Genomic DNA, 21,574 nt, shown 5'->3' with positions numbered 1-21,574 from the left:
AACCAGTATTTTAATGAAGGGTCCATTTTAGTAAAATATTTGACTTACTGTTACATAGAAATAACTATGTTCAGAATTATGTTTGTCCCTACTAAAATTCCCATAACTAATGTTTATTATAAACATATATAGAATTATCATCTATTCAAAACAAATGGTCACAGAGCTTATTTACTACTTACCTAATTCATAAAATACAGATGCAATCTGTTTATTTGAAAAGACTGAAAATGGAATTTATTCCCATTCTTTAGTATTTTCCTGGATGAGACTTACAGATTGACTCTTCTTAGACAATGAATAATCATTTAAAGGGCAATTTTGTAAGGAAAGTAATTTTTAAAATGAGAAACCATGAGCCCGAGCGATACACTCCATTTCTCATCACCTCCCAGTCCTTAGAGTGTCCGATCACTTCCTTCTCTGTCATTCCTTACAAGTCTCCACCACAATTAGAGGTCATCTCTTCAAGGTGTTCTTTCTTATCTCTCTAGTCTGCTTCAGAAAAACATCCTTCCTATACCGTTGGCAAGCATCTTGAATATCCTCAAGATAACAAATGGCTTTTATAAAATTGCTTGTGCTTTATATCTGGGATACTAAGACTCGTCCTGAACAAAGAAATATGGCTATCAAAGCTCACTTACAAGTAATACTTTTAATCCCCTTCTCTTTCATTTCCAAGACCACCCTGCTGAGGGAGTTATTCTACTGAATATTTCATAGCCAGAGACTTCAGTGCCCAAATTCACAGAGTGGCATTCTTTCATGTACACAAACCCAACATAAAACACACATACATATCTACTACTCACTCACACTCACACACAAGCAAGCACACACACACATTTTCTTTCTTTCCAGAACAAGCCAGAATTACAGCTTTTTTGGTGATTGTTGTAATTTTTGGAATGGTTCATAAATTTTCCAAATTCTTTTAAATTCGTAATACTTTTATCTTTTTTTCTCTTTTTTTTTTCCAATTGTGAACCATTCCATATTGCATCTTTATTGCAAAAGTCAACATGCTTCTTAGAAATTCAGATTGTAATTGATAAAACAAACATTACATATATGAATTTAAATGTATAAACAGTTAGAAATTCAACAATATCTCCTATTATACTATTACACAAGTTCACAATTTGGTAAAAACTATAATACAGGCATACTATACATAAAGAGAAACCACTATTCCTTTTCACATGATTTTTTCCCCTTCTTTTTGCAAAAATGATCCATCACTAGGACCTTTTCATCCTAACAAGACTGTTTTCTGGTTTATCATCTTAGCTAGTGACGTTCTCCCACAGTTACAACCTGAAGAAATTGAGGGAAATTTTGCATTCCCTGGGGTTCCCTTTTTAAGCTTGGGCAGCAATCCGTTGGTCAATCAGCTGGCTGGCCTAAGCAGGCTGGTCATCAGCTACTTAGAAAGATGTCATACACATTAAAAAGAATAGAGGTTGCCTTGGATGGTATGTGTTATCTCTGCAACTGAAGACGCCAAAAAAACAAGTCACGGTCACTTTTAGGAGAAATTCTAACAGTTGGGGGCTTCAGGTTGGGAATCGAAAATCCTAAAGGAAAAAAAATATATTCAGCTACCTTATGCTAACATTAACTTAAATTTTTTAATGTTATATTGAACACATATTTTGAATTCATTTTTAAGAGTCAAAGATGTTTTAGAATCTTGTAACATTTTAAAAGTATATCAGTACTATATAAGTATATTGAAAAAGAAGTTTTATACAAAGGGTCTCAAATCTTACTGGAAAAGTATCTATTCTTCACTTGAACACCATTCTGTTTCACTACCACTCCCCCAAGAACTGGAAAGGCAAACATACCCTCAATTCTCCCTGTACAGAGTGTAGTAAGATACCAATTTTGAGGTTAAAAAAATCACATGAAAAGGAATCTTATTCTGTTGAACTGTCAGTCTACTGAAAATTTTCTTACAGCTCCATTAATTTACTGCAATTTTCAGTTTCAAATACAAAAATACAACAATTCTTATTGAAATCTATACGCTGGTAGTTTTAGTACACAAAAGAACCAAACAAATTATTTACAAAATTATACAGTTTAAGAAAAAACTTTGTACAAAAAATATATAAATCCTTTGTTCCCTCTATCACGTTTAAACTGTCAGGACTCAAAATATTCACCACAATGCATCTTTCAAAATATATACCCACTGAGCCACGGACATCAAGAAAATTTCATTAGAGATGATGGAGGAGGAAGGAGCAAGATTGCTTATTCTGGGTACCCCATTGTAATGTTTTTCATTCTTTTATAAGCTTATTTTAGTTTCAGTGTTATCAGAAATATAACAACTACCTAGGAAGAGGAAGTCCTTGTTATTACAATATGAAGGGGAAGTTACATGAACATAAATATGATCCTGGTTTGACACATCATTCCAGGAAAATGAGGAAAGATAATCAGAATGTGAGATTTAACTTCTTGTAGCTAAGTAAATCTAGAGTTCTGATGGTTTTAAGTTTCTTAATGAATAGTTTCTATTTTGAGAAATAGTCTTTACCTCAAGAAACAAAATCCTTGGTATAGTGATCACCAAGAACCTTCTGAAGCCAACAGGAAGTTTCAAATTTTCACACCACACATATATAAAAACATAAATGTGTATATCCTTGAAAAAGTGACATCCTATGTACATTAATCATTTATTTCCCCAGGGGTCAATACAGTGTAGTGTTGCTCCTCTGCTTTTCCATCTAACATTCAGAACACAAGGACATGAATTTACATATATTTTACTTAACAGATATTCTATATAGTGTACAGTAAAAATGCACACAGTGAAGGAAACTGTCTACTGAAGGATGCGTATGTTCATGGATAGCAACAAGCTACAAAATTATCAAAAAATAAGGTCATCTGATCAAAGTCAAGTTATGACTCCCATTTATTACTAGCATACCCATCCCCCTACCCCACCCCACCCCCAACCCACCCCGTCACCTCACCACCATGGTTTAAATTTAGGAAAAGAATTTCAGGTACTTTTTAACCCTTTTGTATAACTATTAACTAAACTAAAGCATTAAAAAAAAAAATCTGTGACTGACTCTCCCCTGTAAATTCTTTCATTATTCTCATCAAAACACTTATTTATCAAGGTGCTGGTTTAAACTTTTTATTGGGGGTTGACTTTTGGTGGCCTAAAAGAATCACTTATCTCAATAATGGGTAAGTCAGGCCTATTAATAAAAAGGTAGGAGAAAGAAAATGGGGAACAGAAAGGGGCAATAGGTGAAAATATTTTATATTCTGAAAATGTTAAAAAAAAATGAACCAATGCTCACTAATTTCAAAGCAAATTAAGGATCAGCAGCAACAGAAGTCCAGGAGAGTTACTATAATGACAGAATGAAAATACTACGGATCTAGCTCCCATCACCTCACAGCATTTAAGAACACAGAGTTTGTTATGCTTCACACTAAAATAGGACTTACTACTGCATATAACCTCCCCCCCAAAAAAATTTAGACTGAATACAAACTGGGCTCTTCCTCAGTAAAAAATAAAATAAATTTACTTTTCTTCCAAGAGAACTCTTGAAAGCCAAAGGGTATTTTAATTACAAATGTCTCCTATTGTCTGACGACCCTTCCATAATAGCTAAGAGTTAAGAGATTCCAGGCAACTTTGACATTTAATGAAATTTTATCAGCAGATTATAATCCAAAATAAGATTTCTGAACACCCTGTCATTTACATCATAATCCAACACCAATAGCAACAAAAACAGATGGTGTGGAAAATAAGGCTCTAGAGATTATCCATGTCATTTCTGTGGATCTTCACAACTGCATAAAAGTCACTAGGCCTTTGGTGCTTTAATATCATGAACAGTTATGAGATGTGTTTAAATAGCAAACTTGCTGTCCTTAAATCTACTGTTTTGAAAAGAAAAATAAAAAAAAATTTTGGCTCATTGACTTCTTTAAATAAATTTAAAAAGTTGTTCTTCTAAACAATATTCCTAAAAATTATACAGCTTGCTTCAGATTTCATCTTCGCCATGAACGAGACTCATATTCATCTTCATCTTCGTCGTCATCATCAGGCAAAAACAAATCTGAGGTTTCTGTTTCCTGGAGAAAGAGAGGGTAAAATCTGCTTAGTGGTACAAGGAAGTTAAATAAAATACCTTTTAGAATAAAGGACAAATAGATTAAATGTAAAGCTCAGGCAGGATTTACAAGTATCTTTTAGGACAAAAAAAAAAAAACCAAAACAAAGCCCCCAAACATTTTTTTAAATGTATAGGTTAGAGCAAGAGTAGGTTTACAGTTGTTCATATGAAAAATAATATAATAATTAATAAATAATAATACAAGAGTAAACTGTTTTACGTACTCACAACTGTAAAGCTATTTTGTCCCACCCTGTGTATATATTCTCCCCTGTTAACTTTGCTTAGTTTTAATAGGTAATAGAATTAGAATAGGATTTCTATTCTAATACCATCAGAACAATAAAGTAAATAATATATGAACATTTAATAGAGAAAATAAAAGTAAAAATGCCCATGTTTTTGATAAAGTTAATTTACTTTTATTCCAATAACTTAAAAATGAGGCAAGTAAGTGGCCATTCAAACTCCTAAACTTTTCCTTTAATTATTTATGAGGGGAGAATATACTGTCTTCCTCATGACAGTGACAGTGACACTCCAAATCTTACATAAAAATGTAAAATGCTACACAAAGTACAAGTAGCTACAAATATTCCCCAAATATCAAGATGTTTCTTCTTTTTTTTTTTTTTTTAAACACAGGAAATGTTTCTGCTTTTGTTACATAAAATTACCTGTATGGTTAAAAGACTCTTGATCAACCATAAATGCTAGATATCTTTTAAACCAAAACTGTCATGCATCAGGATTAATTTGTAATGCTGGCTGAGTGTCCATTTTAATAAACTAATGAGAAATATGGGCGTAAAAAAGCAAAATCAATTCTCATATACTTTAAGAAGCTGATTATTTAATACTTGTATTATTTAAATCCTTGAATTTCCTAGTTTTCCCTGGTACGTCTTACTTTCTTACACTGTTGTTTCAATCAGTTATACATAGATGAAATAAAATAAAATCTATTACTTATGCAACCTGAAAAAACAAAAAGCTAAAACTACCAGGTAAAATTTAATCTGTTCATATAATCCACGTCCTCATTTGCCAGAATAAAAATACATATAGAGTCCAAATAAATGCAAATAAAAAGGAACAGTCTCCCTTATACCAGAACATAATCACCCAAAGAGCTTTTTATATTTCTATACCTGTTGCTACTTTAATAAACTTCTAAACTAGTCTTAACTGCATTCAAGAAAGAATTCAGCCCTGGCTGGTGTAGTTCAGTGGATTGAGCACAGGCTATGAACCAAAGGGTCACCAGTTTGATTTCCAGTCAGGACACATGCCTGGGTTGTGGGCCAAGCCCCCCAGTACTGGGTGTGCGAGAGGCAACCACACATTGTTGTTTTTCTCCCTCTCTTTCTCCTTCTCTTCCCCCTCTCTCTAAAAACAAATAAAATCTTTTTAAAAATTTTTTATTGGTATTCAATTACAGTTGTATGCCTTTTCTCCCCATCCCTCCACCCCACCCCAGCCAAACCCACCTCCCTCCCTCACCTCCACCCTCCCCCTTGGATTTTGTCCATGTGTCCTTTATAGTGGTTCCTGTAATCCCCTCTTCCCACTGTCCCCTCCCCACTCCCCCCTGGCTATTGTTAAGATTGTTCTTAACTTCATTGTCTCTGGTTATATTTTGTTTGCTTTTTTCTTCTATTTATTATGTTCCAGTTGAAGGTGAGATCATATGGTAAAAAAATAAAATCTTTAAAAAAATTAAAAAGCTGTAATTTGTTTTAAAAAAATCAACATTATTTTTTATACCATTTACATTAAAGTCAAGAAAAATATATAATTGGGATACAATCTATTCAACTTTTCTTTCTTTTTTCCCCCAACTCTTATTTTCAATCATTATATTACCTCCTCCTTAACTTCTTCTTCCTCAGTCTCAGTGGATACAGAAGGCACTTTGGCCTTGTGCCATGGTATTTGTAGCCGACGGTCTTTGAATTTTGACCCTTGGTTTGCAGCCTAAAATAGATTTTAAAAAAACACAAAAGTTTGTACTTACATTTAGTAATTATTTCTTCAAACTGTGTGATACTTAACAAGTACAACTGATGGGGAGAAAAATCTGTTCAAGTGGATCTACCAACAATCTCTAATGCGAGCTAAAAAAAAAATGAAGCCCCTTTTAATTAGTGGATCATATGTTCTGATTTGCCCAGGATAATCCATGATTTATTTCTCTGTCATGTAAATAAAATCCATCTTGGTTGGATAATAAATTACTTAAGAGAAGTGATCATAAGGACAACAAATACTGTCTTAATACAATTATTGGCCTTTGGCTTTGATAATCTACATAACTTAGACTGAAACCTTAAAAATTTAAGTAATTATTTTTTTTTAAAAACTGTTTATTCATCATACGACATCTCTTACAGCCCCACCCATATTTGACAAAACTACTCCCATTTCCTGTACTGAAATGCCATACAACTATGATAAGTACTCCCCAGCTCATCTACACACTCAACAAATGTTAAACACATAATATCCTAACTCAAAGTAAACCTGCTCTGCTTCAAATTATTCCTCAGTACTACGGTATAAACATTTTTTCCCCTTCCCAGCAAATTCCAATAATAAGAGAAAGCAAAAGTTGAATTTTAGAGACAAAACAACAAAGACAAAAGAATAGGGCCCCAAAGTTTCATCATGTAAGGGAAAGCTTGGTCATTCCTACAATGTTCTATTAACCATGCTGGAGTGTAGAGTACCCCCAATTCTTGGTTTAGTCCTAAAAATGTGATCAAAGGGGTTCTTTTAAATTTGGGGTTTCACTGTAGCTTTTCTAAAATAAATGTTAAGTTTCATGAAACAAAGCTTAATGTTAAGCTTTACCTAATGTTTCCACACAACACTCATTGCATTGCAATAGTGTACAGTAGGCCAGACGCATGACCAGTTAATTACTCTCTGCATAGGTACTGGTCTGTGATCTAAGGAAAAATTCCCATTATTCCTTGTGGGGGTTGACTGTTTATAATCTGACACCAAACATTTGACTTGTGGGACATACAGAACTAATGTATCAAAATGGCCCTATCCAAATACACATCTACCATCTTTTAAAAATCAGCTGCTAAGAGAGTAGATTTTAAAAATTTTCATCACAAGAAATAACTATGTGAGGTGATGGATGTTAACTAAATGTATTTTAGTAATCCCTTCACAATTATATATATGTCAAATCATGATGTCATACATCTTAAACTAATACATACAAATTAATAATATGTCCATTATATCTTGATAACCTGGGGGATAAAAAATCAGGTTAATGTGTATTAACAGACAACCCTTATTCCTTACCCTAACCTTTTAATAAATGGCCCAACTATAGAGAGACTGTTTTAGTTTGTTTTGTTTATTTTTGTGTTATCTGAATTCTTCTTTCCAGTTTTATTGAAGCCTAAGTGACAAAACTGTTAAGATACTTAATACAACATGATGATCTGATATATAAATTGGGAAAGAATTCCCTCCATAAAGTTAATTACACATGCATCACCTCATATATTTACCTATGTTTTTAAACTGTTGTTTTGGTGAGAACATTTAAGTTCTCTCTTAACCAATTTCAATTATACAGTACATTGTTATCAACTATCATTAGATCCTTAGGCCTTATCTGTTATTTGTTAATTTATAATCAGAATAATATATAGATTTTTAACCTATATTAATTATGTGGCCTGCCAAAGAGAGTAACAGCTCTGTTCTCCAAAAGGAACTTTATGATATTAAATATACTGCATACATGGAGTGGGCAAAAGTAGGTTTACAGTTGTAATACAAATAAATAATACAAGAATAACCTCTGTGTTTCATGCACCCACAATTGTAAACCTACTTTTGTTCCACCCTGTATATTAATAAAGAATGAAAAATTTAGTTTGTATGTAGCCAGAAACCAAAAATATAAAATCCCACTGTATAACAATTTAGATTAATAATTAGAAAACAGATGTACAGTTGACCCTAGAACAACTCAGGTTTGAACTGCACAGTCCATTTATTCCCAGATTTCAAGGGTCAATTTTATTTTCAATCCATGACTGGGAATCCAAGTATTCAGAAGGTCAATCTAAATCATACAAGGATTTTGTCAACTGTGTGGGTGGTCGGCACCCCTAACTCTGGTGGTGTTCAAGGATCAACTGCATTTTAATAATGCTACGTCAGGAACTCTCACACACTACCAGTGGGAATCTAATAAAATTCACATGGTTCACTCAACAATTCCACGTACATCCAACAGAAATGTGTATGCATATATACTAAATGACTTCTATAAAAATGTTCACAGCAACATCATTTATAAAAATAAAGTGAGATCAGCGGCACCAGCCCAAGATGGTGGCAGAGTAGGAAGATGTTACATTCACCTCCCAGGACCGAACGAATTACAACTGAAATACAAAGCAAGCAAACTGAATAACCAACCAAGGATTAGCTGAAGAGAAGTCTTATAACCAAGAAATTACAGAAGAAGCCACAGGGAGACTGGAAGGAAGGGCACTCCCATGGGAAGCAGCTGAGATTCCAGAGTGATATCTCAGCTGCAAATACTCTCCCTGAGAAGTGTGGGGTCTTAACCCCAAATCAGGCTCCCCAGTCCAGAATACCAGATCTGGGAAAAGGCACTTGACATCTGGCTGTGAAAAGCAGCAGGGATTCTAGAAACAAAGGCATCCTCTTAAAGGGCCACCACAAAATGCACACGAAATCACGGCCACCCATCCTGGTCTCTGGTGGAGGGAGGGCAGAGCAGATTAGAATTGCATGAGGGAAGACTGGGGTTTGTGGCTCTGGGGAAAGCTGAAGGGACAGCCACCAGGATCACTGTGCGTAGTCCCTCTCCCACACTGCAGACACCATTTTTCTTGGGTGCAGCACTCCCCCACATTCGGCATCAGCCTGGGGCAGTGCAATAGTCCCGTACTCAACTCCCTGTTGCCCTACCCTGCAGAGCTTGCTACTACAGAGGTGTCAGCTGCTGGTGGTAGAGGTCTGGGAGGACTCCAGGGGTGTGTCAGTGACTGAGGCATGGCTTTGGGGAGGGGGCCATTGCCCCCACTTCCCTGTAAACCTGACTGGCACCTCCAGGCAGATCCATTAGCCCCATTCTCTGAACTCCATGTGGCCCCACCCAGCTGAGATCTGGGTCTTGTGACAATCTGGGACACTGAGTTGTGGAGCTCTAGGACGGGGGCAATTTTCCCCTCACATGATCAACAGGTGCAGAGCCCTCCCTTCAAACAGACAAATCTTGGTCTGTTTGAGCCTGATAAACTCTGCTGGCCTCACCAGGACAACTCCCTGATACTCCACCCTACCACAAAGGTATGCGAGCACCCAGCAGGTGGCAGCTCAACTTGGTATACTCTGGGACATTTGATAAATGGCCTCAGATGCAACACTGAAACTGAGTTTAAACCTGTATCAGATCTGGTGAACACCAATCACCCCTACCTGGTGATTCACTGAGAACCTACCTCATACAACTTTTGTATCACCATAGGCTCTTTCAATGGGTGCCTTGGGACTTTTGCTGACCTGCCCCTGGGCCCAGTATTGGGAAAAGCCGGCCTTGGTGTGCAGCGTGGTCCTTCCTAGATACACCAGGCCCAGCAGAGGCAGCCACAAACTATGGATTGGTTTGTAGCTCTAAACTGGTTGCCCAGGGCCAGCCACAAGCAGTGTCTCACACTGGCATGCACCAGAGTTCCTCCCAAGAGGGTCCAGAACCAATACACTTAGTGGCCAGCTTCAGACAACATCAGAGTAAGATCTGATTCGCTTCATAAGCAGTGTATTTAAAGGGAAATCTCAGCAGGCATCAGACCCCCCCCTTCCCCACCCCCCCCGCAAGGCAAATTCTGCTTCATGTGGTCAGCACCTGCATAGCAGCTCATAGACTGTACTCAGGGTTGATCCTCACAGTCAGCCAGTCTGAGGGGCGAAACCACACAAGAATGGGCCAAGAGCAATAAAAACTCAATTACAACAAGAAGGCCTACAGAACCCACACAAGAAGCATTCTTGGAGTACTCAACTCAGGTGACCAAGGAAACTGTGCCACTGGGTCCTACAGGACACCCACTACATAAGGCCTCTCTACCAGGACCAGAAGTTATAACAGATGTAACTAATACACAGAAACAAACACAAAGAGGCAGCCAAAATAGGGAGACAAAGAAAAATTCCCCAAATGAAAGAACATGAGAAATCTCCAAAAAGAGCTACATGAAATGGAGGCAAGCAAATTGATCAGATACAGAGTTCAAAGAAATGTTTATAAGGATGCTCAAGGAACTTAGTGAGAGCAACAACAGTATGAGAAAAAGACATGGAACACATAAGAAAAAACAGAAATGAAGAACATAATATCTGAAATGAAGAATCATTAAGAAAAAAAAGGGACCCAAATAAATAAAATCAAAAATCAAAGAGGACTGACACCCAGAAATTCAAAGGATTGTAAGAATAAGAACAACTACATGCCAACAAATTAGACAATCTGAAGGAAATGGATAAATTCCTAGAGACATACAATATTATAAAACCAAATCAGGAAAAAACAGAAAAACCGAACAGACAGATTACAACTACTGAAATCGAAGCAGTAATCAAAAAGCTCCCAACAAACAATAGTCCTGGACCAGATGGCTTCACAGATAAATTTAACCAAACATTCAAATAACTAAAACCTATCCTCAAACTATTCCAGAATATTCAAGAGAAAAGTCTCCCAAAATCTGGGAGTCTATTTATTTTATATGCCAGCATTATCCTAATTCCAAAGCTAGATAAAGACATTACAAAAAAAAAAAAATTACAGGCCAATATCCCTGATGAACATAGATGCTAACATCCTCAACAAAGTATTAGTGAACCAGATCCAGCAAAACATTTAAAAAATCATACACCATGATCAAGTGGGATTATTTCCAGGGATGCAAGGTTGGGAGAATATCTATAAATCAATAAATGTGATATATCACATAAAAATGATGAATAAAAATTACATGATCTTATGAAAAGATGCAGAAAAAGCCTTTGATAAAATCCAACATCCAATCAATGGAACAAAACAGAGAGCCTAGAAATAAACCCATGCCTTTATGATCCATTAATATTTGATAAAGAAGGCAAGAACCACCCTGGCTGGTGCGGTTCAGTTGGTTGGGCATCATCCTGCAAAGCGAAGGGCTGTCATTTCAATTCCCCAGTCAGGGCACATGCCTGGGTTATAGGTCCAGTCCCAGGGAGGAGTGTATGAGAGAGGCAACAAACTGTTGTTTCTCTCCCTCTCTTTCTCCCTCCCTTCTTCTCTCTCTATAAAATAAATATATAAAGTTAAAAAAGAGAAGGCACGAACATACAATGAAATAAATATAGTTTATTCAATAAATGGATCTGGGGAAATTGGACAGATACACACAAAAAATAAAGGAGCTAGATCACCTTCTTATACCGTACACAAAAATAAACTCAAAATGAATTAAAGACTTAACTAAATGTTAAACTTAAAAACATAAAAATCCTAACAGAAAAGATAGGCACTAAAATCTGGAACATTTCTCATAGCAGTATTTTTTCTGATATATCTCCTTGGACAAGGGGAAAAAAGTAAAAATAAGCAAATGAGACTACATCAAACTAAAAAGATTTTGCACAGCAAAGAAAACCCTCAAGAAAATGAAAAGACAACCCACTGAATAGGAACTTATTCACCAAAGATAGCTCTGATAAGAGGTTAATACTCAAAATTTATGAGACTTATATAACTTAACACCCCCAAAACAAACAATCCAATTAAAAAATGGGCAAAGGTCCTGAATGGACACTTCTCTAGAGAGGACATACAGATGGCCAATAGACATATGAAAAGGAGTGCAATGTCACGAATCATCAGAGAAATGCACATTAAAACCACAATGAGGTATCATCTCACACCTGTCAGAATGGCTATCATCAATACATCAACAAAAAGTGTTGGCCAGGATGTGGGGGAAAGAGAAGCCTCATGCACTGTTGGTGGGAATGTCAGTCAGAGAAAGACAAATACCATATGATTTCACTTATATATGGAATCTAATGAACAAAATAAACTAACAAACAAAATAGAGACAGACTCATAGATAACAGACAGAGCTGTCAGAGGGAAGGTGGGTTTGGGCAGCTAGGTGAAAAAAGTGAAGAAAAAAACCCCAAAAACTAAAAACGAAAAAAAAAAAAAAAAAAAAACCACTCACAGATACAAATAGCAGTGTGGTGATTACCAGAGGGACAGGGAAGTGGGAAGAGGTTTAAGACAGTAAAGGGAGGATACATGGTGATGGAAGGAGACTTGACTTGGGGTGGTGAACACACAGTACAACATACAGATGATTATAGAATTGTATACCTGAAACCTACATAATTTTATGAACCAATGTCATAAACCAATCCCAACAAATTAAATAATAAATAAGAAAATAACCCAAATACCTATCAATAGGAGAAAGGGAAAAGAAATTGTTGTATATTTACACAACTAAAAATTATGCAATAAAAATGGCAAAATAGTATTACATGTAACAACAAGAATGAATCTCAAAAAATATAAACCTTAGACAAAAAAATAGCCCTGGCTGGGTGTGGGTCAGTTGGTTGGGCATTGTCCTCCAAATCAAGGGTTGCAGGTTCAATTCCTAGTCAGGGTCCATAGCTGGGTTGCAGGTTGGGTCCCCAGTCAGGCGCATGCAAGAGGTAACCAAAAGATGTTTCTCTCTCACATTGATATTTCTCTTCCTCTCTTTCTCCCTCCCTTCCCTTCTCTCTATAATCAATTAAAGAAAAATAAAATAAAATAAAAAGCAGGCAAAACCCCCCATACTGTACATTCTAGTTATATAAATTTTTAAAGATAGGCAGAATAATACTTTATCTTTTAGAAATGCATATTTAGCTAATGAAAGCTCAGTTGTTTCTTGTTATTTGTAGTAGTCATATAAAATTCAGAGCTAGCACTGAATTAGCAAATACTGAAACATTGGTCCTAGGGAAAATAGAGGGATAAGTCCTACAAGCCTCTGGTCAAAACATTTTCCTCAAATGATCAATACGTTAACTTTGCTTTATGCTTAAAGACACCTTATTTAATATTATACTATTGACTCATTAACAATGCGCTCACAGCCAAAAGCACGATAACTCACGTCTGAGCAAAGACTGTCTTGACACGTATCTTCACCATAAGGCACTTCTCAGCCTTTTTGAACTTACGAACACACACAGAACTTCAGAACTGTAGTAGGGCCATTTTAAATATTGAAGACAATAATGTAAAGCACAAAAATGAGAAAAACATGGCACTAAGCAGACCGTGGAGAGAACACGTTTACAGTACAAGAACTTGAAAGCAGGCAGAGTGTTGCCTCATTTGACGTCCACTGGGTCAGTGTGCATTGGTTGACTCAAATTTTCACAGCACTTGAACATGCCTGAAAATGGCCACAAAATACCTTGAGTATTGATTTTTGAGATTACAAATCAATTTTAATGGATAGGTGAATCTGCAAATAGGGAGTCCACAAATGATGAAGATTAACTATATAAAGAAAGTAAGAAGATAGTGATGCAGGCAGGGAGCAGGAGAGTACTTTTGGGGTGTTGGGAATGTTCTATTTCTTGGCCTGAGGGGCAAGTATATGGAACTATACCTTCTGAGAAAGCATTGAACTATATGTTTTTAATTTGTATAATTTGTTTCAATAAACATTTTAAATTAAGTATTATCTTTATAATTTTAAGAAAATACCAAATAGCTATTTATGTTAAAAAAGCAAGGTTTAGAATGCAACCCTGTGCTTATAATATGACCTCATTTTGATAATTTTTAAAGTGAGAGCTTTATGTATATATTCTTATATTCATAATTTTCTATAAAGATATCAAAGAATAGTTTTCTATATAGTTTTCTATAAAGGTATCCAAAAAGTGTTTATTTTTACTTTTTATTAACTATTTACATGTATGAATTTTAACTACTTGCATGTATTAGCTATTTTATTTAAAAAATACTTTAGAAGATTTAGGACTGCCCTATTAAAATGTGACATACCCATTAAAATAAATATTTTTTCTATATGTGCATATTTATGTGTGTATATGTTTTCTCACACACATATCTGTAATATGACTTGAAATAATGAAATATTGGGGAGAATGTGAGATGTCCATCGACACAGTATTTAAACCTAGTATGGTACTTCTATGCAATGAAATATGATGCAGCCATTAAAAAGACTAAAGCAACCATATGCACTAGTATAGAATAATCTCTATTTATATATTATGTGAAAAGTGCAAATACAAAAATCTGTGTAACATGCCACCATTGTGTAAAAGAGATCAAATAATACATATATAGAGAGAATATCTTTGAAAAAACATGTGAGAAACAGATAACAGTAACTGTCTGTGCGGAGTGAAACTGAGTGATTAGAGGTAAAAGGGAATCATTTTCCACTGTACACAGTTATTTCTTTTACACTTTGTATATGTATATTGCCCCTCAAAATAAAATAATTAAAATAAAGTGTTAATACATGAACATCTGTAAAAACATGAGCAAATCAATTATGTACCACCAATGAAAAGTTACATGCAGTAATTGAGAAGTACTTGGAACCTTAGAGGTAGAAGTCACCCTGAGAGAAACTCCCCTCACTAGTCATTTTCGCAGATCACAAACTAATGCCAAACCTATGCCAAACATCACTCAGCGATCACAAGACTGACAAATGAAAAAACAAAATCCAAGTGCTGTTGAGGTTATGGACAAACAGGTAGTCTCATCCAACATCACTGTAATTATAATTTTGTAAAACATTGTTGCAAGTTATTTGGCAAGTTGTACCAAAATTTTAAATATGCATGCATTTTGCTCCAGTCACCTGACTCCTACAAACTAACCTTAAGGATCGGTTCTCAACTGGGAACAGTAACGTTACTCAAGGGGAAACTTTTGTTGTCACACCAACTGAACATGAGTTACTGGCATTTAATAGGTGGGAGACAAGGAGTTAAAGGTCTTGCAATGTGGAGGTCTGTCCCACATAACAAATGATCAGAAATGCCACATCCAGTAAGACATATGTAACATTGTTCATAATAGTAAAAAAAAAAAAAAAAAAAAAAGGAGAGAGAGAGAAACACCCTAACCAGCCATCAGTAGGAAATAAATATCAGTAGTTCACAAAAGAGGAGTTGTTTTGGGGGGAGGAAGGGGAACGAAATACTTTCTGGAAAGGTTTCTCTCACTATTTTAAAAAATGTCATAAGAAAGGTACTCTTCCTTATCTGCTCTTAATATTCTTATTAGAGGCCATGATGTTTGCTGTTGCTGTAGCCATCCTTACACCATGAAGAAAAAGGCCTAAGAACAAAAGCCAACATTTTAGAAGAACAGAGGAAAAATGTGAAAAGAATCTGTATGGCTGAGTTTCTGAGAATTAATCAATCCTGAAACTCTATACATCTGGACTTCTTGAAACAAACAAACAAACAAACAAACATCCATATTTTGCAAGTCATGTGTTGCTTCCAGCCAAATGCATCTTGAGAAACATGTATTATTACCTTCATAATCAGGAAGAAAAATAAATCAAGTTTCACTCTGTATCACCGAGTATAACAGCTAAACCACAGTACCACAGCTCAAAAATCTTACAGTTAAATTGATGCACATTGCTTGAAAAATGCCAAAGTACAGGTTAAGTTTTCCAAGCATCTCGTATAAATAACTTTAGCTGAAGTTGGATGAACCTCTCTTTAAACAGGGGTAAAGAAATGCACCTTAGCTCTTGTCCTGTCTGTGCCCTTAAGCAAGGCTTTTTTATCACTTAAAATGTTCAGCTTCTGACCTAAACTTTATTAAAATATTTAATGGAAATTCTTCAGAAAGATCTTTCATATCCTTAGACTCGGTCAAATGAAAGATACATAAATAAAAATACTTTCAGTTATTTTTAGACTCACTGATTTTAATGTATAAATATATAAAATTTTATTTATGTATTATATATTGTTATTTCATTTATTTATTTATTTATTTACTTACTTACTTATTTATTTTTAGAGAGAGGGGCAGGGAGGGAGAAAGAGAGAAACATGAATGTGTGGTTGCCTCTCACATGGCCCCCTCTGGGGACCTGGCCCGAAAACCGAGGCACGTGCCCTGACTGGGAATCAACCTAGTGACCCTTTGGTTCACAGCCCACACTTAATCCACTGAGCCACACCAGCCAGGACTATTTCATATTTTTAAATGGAAATATTTAACATACAAAGTAACACAATAATATGTTATCAGGGATCTGCAAACTACAGCCTGCAGGCCAAATGTGTCCTGGCACTTTTTTTTTTCAATGGCTGTGAGCTAAGAATAGCTCTTTTATTTTTAAAAGAAAAAAAAAAAGAACAAGAGGGAAAAGGGAGAGGTAGGATCAATCTGGTTCTTTATAAAAAGTCTGCTGCCCTGGCTCAGTGGCTCAGTTGGTTGGAGCATCATCCTGCACACCAACAGGTTGCCAGTTCGATCCCTGCTCAAGGCACATACCTCGATTGCAAGTTTGATTCCTGTTTACGGTGGGGGCAGGAGGCAGCCGATTGATGTTTCTCTCTCACATCAAGGTTTCCCTCTCTCTCTCCCCCTACCCTCCTTCTTCTCTCTCTAAAATCAATAAATATATCCTCAGGTGAAGATTTAAAAAAAGTTTGCTGACCTGACATATTAAAATATTTATCTATTATTACATATATTTTATGTTATATATAGCTTGCATTGCATATTAAATATTCAGGTATTTTAAATTTGTGTACACTTTTATTTTACACATACTTTTATATACATACCTGGGATCTAAAAGCCCAAGATTAACACATATCCTCAAATTTGGTTTTAAAATATACCATAAAAACACTGACACTTCACCTAAAAGTAAATGTGAGTTTAAAATGTCTGATTTAAAAAGTAATATATGTTTAGTTGGAAAGCTGGGAAAATAAAGTGCTTAGGAGGAAAAACATTTAAAACTAACTTGAAATCTGTCACCCAGAACTAACAATTTAATGCACTTTGACCAACCAACTTGAGCCACACTGGCCAGGGGGTATGCCACTTTTTTTTTAGCCAAAAAGTTAATCCCAAGAATTTTCTCATGTCACTATTCTTTAAAAATGTTTTAATACCAACAACGTACTCATCAGCATTTAGATTATTTTTATTTTTCACTAAATATACAGCATGCTACACTGAGCATTCTTACCAATATCATTTGCATACAATGCTAAAATTCCCTTGTGATAAATTCTTAGAAATGGGTTGCTGGGTACAAAAATAAACTGAAGGACTCCCGAATCAGGTCCTCATTCTTCAGAATAACTTCACCAAAACCCATCCATCATCTTTCATACAGATAGGGATCTTCCATGATCCTTTTACTATTATTAACGACAGTAAAAAGATACTGAAAATACACATCTTGTCTTAGCCTTTGTGGAATATAAAAGACCTCAAATAGTTACCCTGTAAGCCTGCTACATCTATTTACACTGACACCGGGGCATATGTATTTCTGTATCTTTCAAAGAAGGCGCACTATACTGCCCAAGTATCTGTTATTAGGGTAAACGTGTTTCTAGTACTCAAGAATGTCTAATAAAGACTTTATCACAAACAAACAAACAAATAAAAAAACCAAACACAAAACACCATCAAAACCAATGGCAGTGTCTCCTTCTTGAAGTTACCTCATTGCCTCAGCTTTGCTCCTTCCCCAAATGCCTGGCCATGCCCCCTTCCAGAAACCAAATGTTGTATTTCAGACTTATCAAATGCATGCATGTAAAAACTGATTATCACTGATGCTCTGAAATGATTCTACTTAAGAGAAGGGAAGAGATCCATATGAACATGACTTCTGGGTTAAAACTTAAACATCTACATACAGTCTCCAGTGACCCTCAGGACAGAGCATGCAGCTTCCTATGATTGCCTACTTTTTATAACTAGAACTTTCTATAGAGACAAATTTATAAAAATTATGCTTTACAACACCCAGTATCACCTCACCAGAGCTGGCACTGACTCTAAATGCCCAACTTCTTTGGCATGGAGGTTTTAATTTTATGCACTCAACACTAAAAGACAAAAATTAACATTCACTCAGCTTCCCCATTTATAGTGTTGCATCTATTACCTTTTTTATTCCTCAAAGTCACTTAAAGCTAGTCTCCTCTTTATGAAGAGAAAACAAGAGGCAAACTAGTGAAAAAGAACTGACTTAACAGTCAACAAGCCACAGCCCAAAGGTTCTAAAATCTGGACACTTTCTAACCCACCATTCTCCAATAGTCAGGGTGAAACAGGTACCAAACTAGTAAGAAACTTTAATGCTTACCATGTTTTACCATGTATATAATACATTCCTTTTTTCCAAATTTCTGAGGGAAAAATAAGGGTGTGCATTATACAGGGAAACAGTGCTAAAATGTGGGTGCACATTATGCCCAGGAGTGCGTTATACATGGCAAAATATAGTAATAAGATTGAAAATGCTTTCTCTTTAAAATGTTGTCTGAGCCATGACCAGCGTAGCTCAGTAGGTTGGGTGTCATCCCAGTAACAGGTTGCTGGTTCGATTCCTGGTCAGATCACATGTCTGGGTTTCGAGTTCTGCCCCCTAGTCGGGGTGCACATGATAGGAAACCGATCAATGTTTTTATTCTCATGTCCATGTTTTTCTCCAAATCAAAAAATATCAGAAACCAGAGATAAAGGTTTAAATATATTTTCCCAACACTCTCCAATCAGCTCTCTCTAAAAAGAAATAAAATCTTTAAAAAGTTGTCTTAGGAATAGGGGTCCTGATGCTAACAGCCAATTGTATCTTGGTTCTATCCTTTAGCTGTTAGATCTTGGTTAACTTACATTTAAGCTTTAGTTTTCCCACCTGTACACATGGGATCTCACAGGCACTTTATATGGTTATTTAAGATTAAATGAGATCATGTATGCAATGCTATATCTAGCACAAATAACAATAAATATTTACTGAATGAATGAATAAAGTGGTTGGAAAGACAATATACTGTTTATGTGCAAATAACAGATTTTTACCTGTATCCAATCTCTGCATGTTTGTTTAAAAGTAAATGGTTGTACATATATACAGAACATAACTAAACATGTTTCTTATCCTAATAAATTCTTCCTTTGAATTTTGCCTCCATCCCAGATTATTTTCACTTATTAACTATGAAAACCTGGTAAACCATGTAATAACCCTAAAACAAACAAACAAAAAAAATCAAAGACAGCTTTGGAACAACTTTGTCACTGCAAATGCACTTATGAGGAGTATTATGGAATTACAGAACATGAGCTACTTCTTGACCTTCAAATACATTAAAAAAAAATTGCTAATACCCATGTTTTTACAACTTCTTTTCTAATCTATAGAACATTTGACATTTATACAGAATGCAGCCAGGAAATGCTGAATACAGTGGTTTTAGAGTTTGTATTTGCTACTTAAAAAACTTACTGAGTAATGCTGAAGTAAGTCTTCTTTTTCCTCTTCAATGAGTCCCCCGGCTGACAATGTTTTGGGCCGGTGATCCACCACCATGTGATTTAATGAGCCCCTTCCTCTTCCTCCACGACCCCGGCCTCTTCCTCGACCTTGGGATGACATAGTCTTTCCTCGACCCACTGGTAAGATACCTAATCGTGCAGCCTGAGTAACAACAACCAAAGGTAGGATATACACTTTTAGACCAAACCTTGGAAAATAGAAAAAGAGAAAGCTATTTTTTGAGATGTTAAATGTAGTGAGTCAGTAACTCCTCTTAAGTCTCACCTCAACCTGTAACTGACTGAGTTTTTTCCGTAATTCTGTTGTGTCTTCTCCTGAGGACAGCCTCTTGTGAAGGTCCAATTCAGTATCTAATAGTTCTTTCTGGGCCTTTGAAAAAATTCAGTGTATTTCTGAGATTATTTACAAGATCTTATTCAGAATATTATACTTACAAAATGACATACATCTCTTTTGGGAAAATAAGAGTGTGATGATGCAATAAACATGAGTGTGTTAGAGAAAGTAGCTTTACAGATATAATACTGACAACACTTAGAGAGTATATTGGTCTCAGTAAAAACAATAAGCAGTATTGCTGCTGAAGATGGCCAAAAACACAGACCTTGAAAACAGTCATCTAAGATGAGGAAGCTGAGAATAATTTTCACATAATAAAACATCATAAATAAAAAACAATGGGGGAAAATAAATTACGTAGTAAAAGGTCATTAATAGTACAAACATAACAGTTACTTAACTGTTATGAACTCTTAAATATTGACACTTTTTCTTTTTGGTGACAGACAGTCTTTAGGTACATGAGTGTAAGAGATTATTTTTCTACCATATGTATTCCCTTTAATTTTTGAAATGTGTACATGTTCTTTCTATAATTGTGGAAAATTTCAATAAAAATTTTTATTATATTTTTAAAAAGAAATCTTAGTAAAACACTTTACATTCCTATGCTAATACAGAACCACAATTTGAAAAGTAATATAATACTGTACATAAAAAGTTGTATTCTATATACCTGACAAATTTATTATCAGTTCCCAAAGCAATTAAAATTAATCTAAAATCCAACTACAGAGCTATGGTATAATGGAACCACTATGTAAAGCAAATATTCATCTATAATAAGAAAACAAATGTAAATTAATACAATTAGCCTTAAACAGATATAGAACTTTAGATTATTCATTCCAATAGAATGCCACATTTTTACCCATATTAAAGCAAGTGATACTTTTTGATTATTAAAATGGCTTTATTATAACAGTATTATAGAATTACAAAAAAACTGCTGAAATAGGAAGTAACTTGTTTGCTTACTATAACTCTAGCAGTTTCATCTTCAGCACAGAGAAGCAAAAATTTCAATTAAAAAAACACACCTTTATTCAAATAGGGTATTATAACCTCTTTCAAAGAGAGCACACAGCATCTATAGAAATATTTTTAAAACTTGTTACTATAATTGTCTCCCCATGAGACTATTAGCCACCTAGGGGTTCCACTGTACTTTCGAAGTGCCAAGCATGTAACAGATGTTCGATAGCCCCATGTTGAATAAAAAAGGCAAACAGATACCTCTGTTTTGGTCTTCACTTTAGATGGTGTGGAGACTGCAGAAGATGTTTTTAACTCATCTTTCAGTTGTGAGATCTTTTCACCAAGCTCTTTCAAAGTCTTCATTATATTTGCTCTCTCTTCTGGTTTCATATTTTTATTTTTTTCTAGCTTGGATATTAGCAT

The 21,574-nt window shown here is 35.3% G+C and overlaps 1 protein-coding gene across 3 annotated transcripts in view; it reads right to left on the bottom strand.

Moving 5' to 3' along the window:
* Window positions 1-351: 351 nt before the first annotated feature.
* Window positions 352-21,574, bottom strand: part of RBM27 (RNA binding motif protein 27) — a 78,664-nt gene continuing 57,441 nt past the window's right edge. For 2 of the 3 annotated variants that reach the window (XM_053912513.2, XM_053912514.2), the window contains exons 17-21: window positions 21,410-21,574; window positions 20,099-20,203; window positions 19,784-19,975; window positions 6,039-6,149; window positions 352-4,131 (exon numbers count right to left, since the gene is read on the bottom strand). In XM_053912513.2, coding sequence (XP_053768488.1) covers window positions 4,048-4,131; window positions 6,039-6,149; window positions 19,784-19,975; window positions 20,099-20,203; window positions 21,410-21,574 — 657 coding nt within the window. In that variant the 3' untranslated portion in view covers window positions 352-4,047. The remainder of the gene's footprint in view (window positions 4,132-6,038; window positions 6,150-19,783; window positions 19,976-20,098; window positions 20,204-21,409) is intronic. The other variant, XM_053912515.1, reaches the window with a different exon arrangement.

Source organism: Desmodus rotundus, chromosome 10 (assembly GCF_022682495.2).
Source record: "Desmodus rotundus isolate HL8 chromosome 10, HLdesRot8A.1, whole genome shotgun sequence".
NCBI lineage: Eukaryota > Metazoa > Chordata > Mammalia > Chiroptera > Phyllostomidae > Desmodus > Desmodus rotundus.
This window is presented reverse-complemented; position numbering and strand designations above follow the sequence as displayed.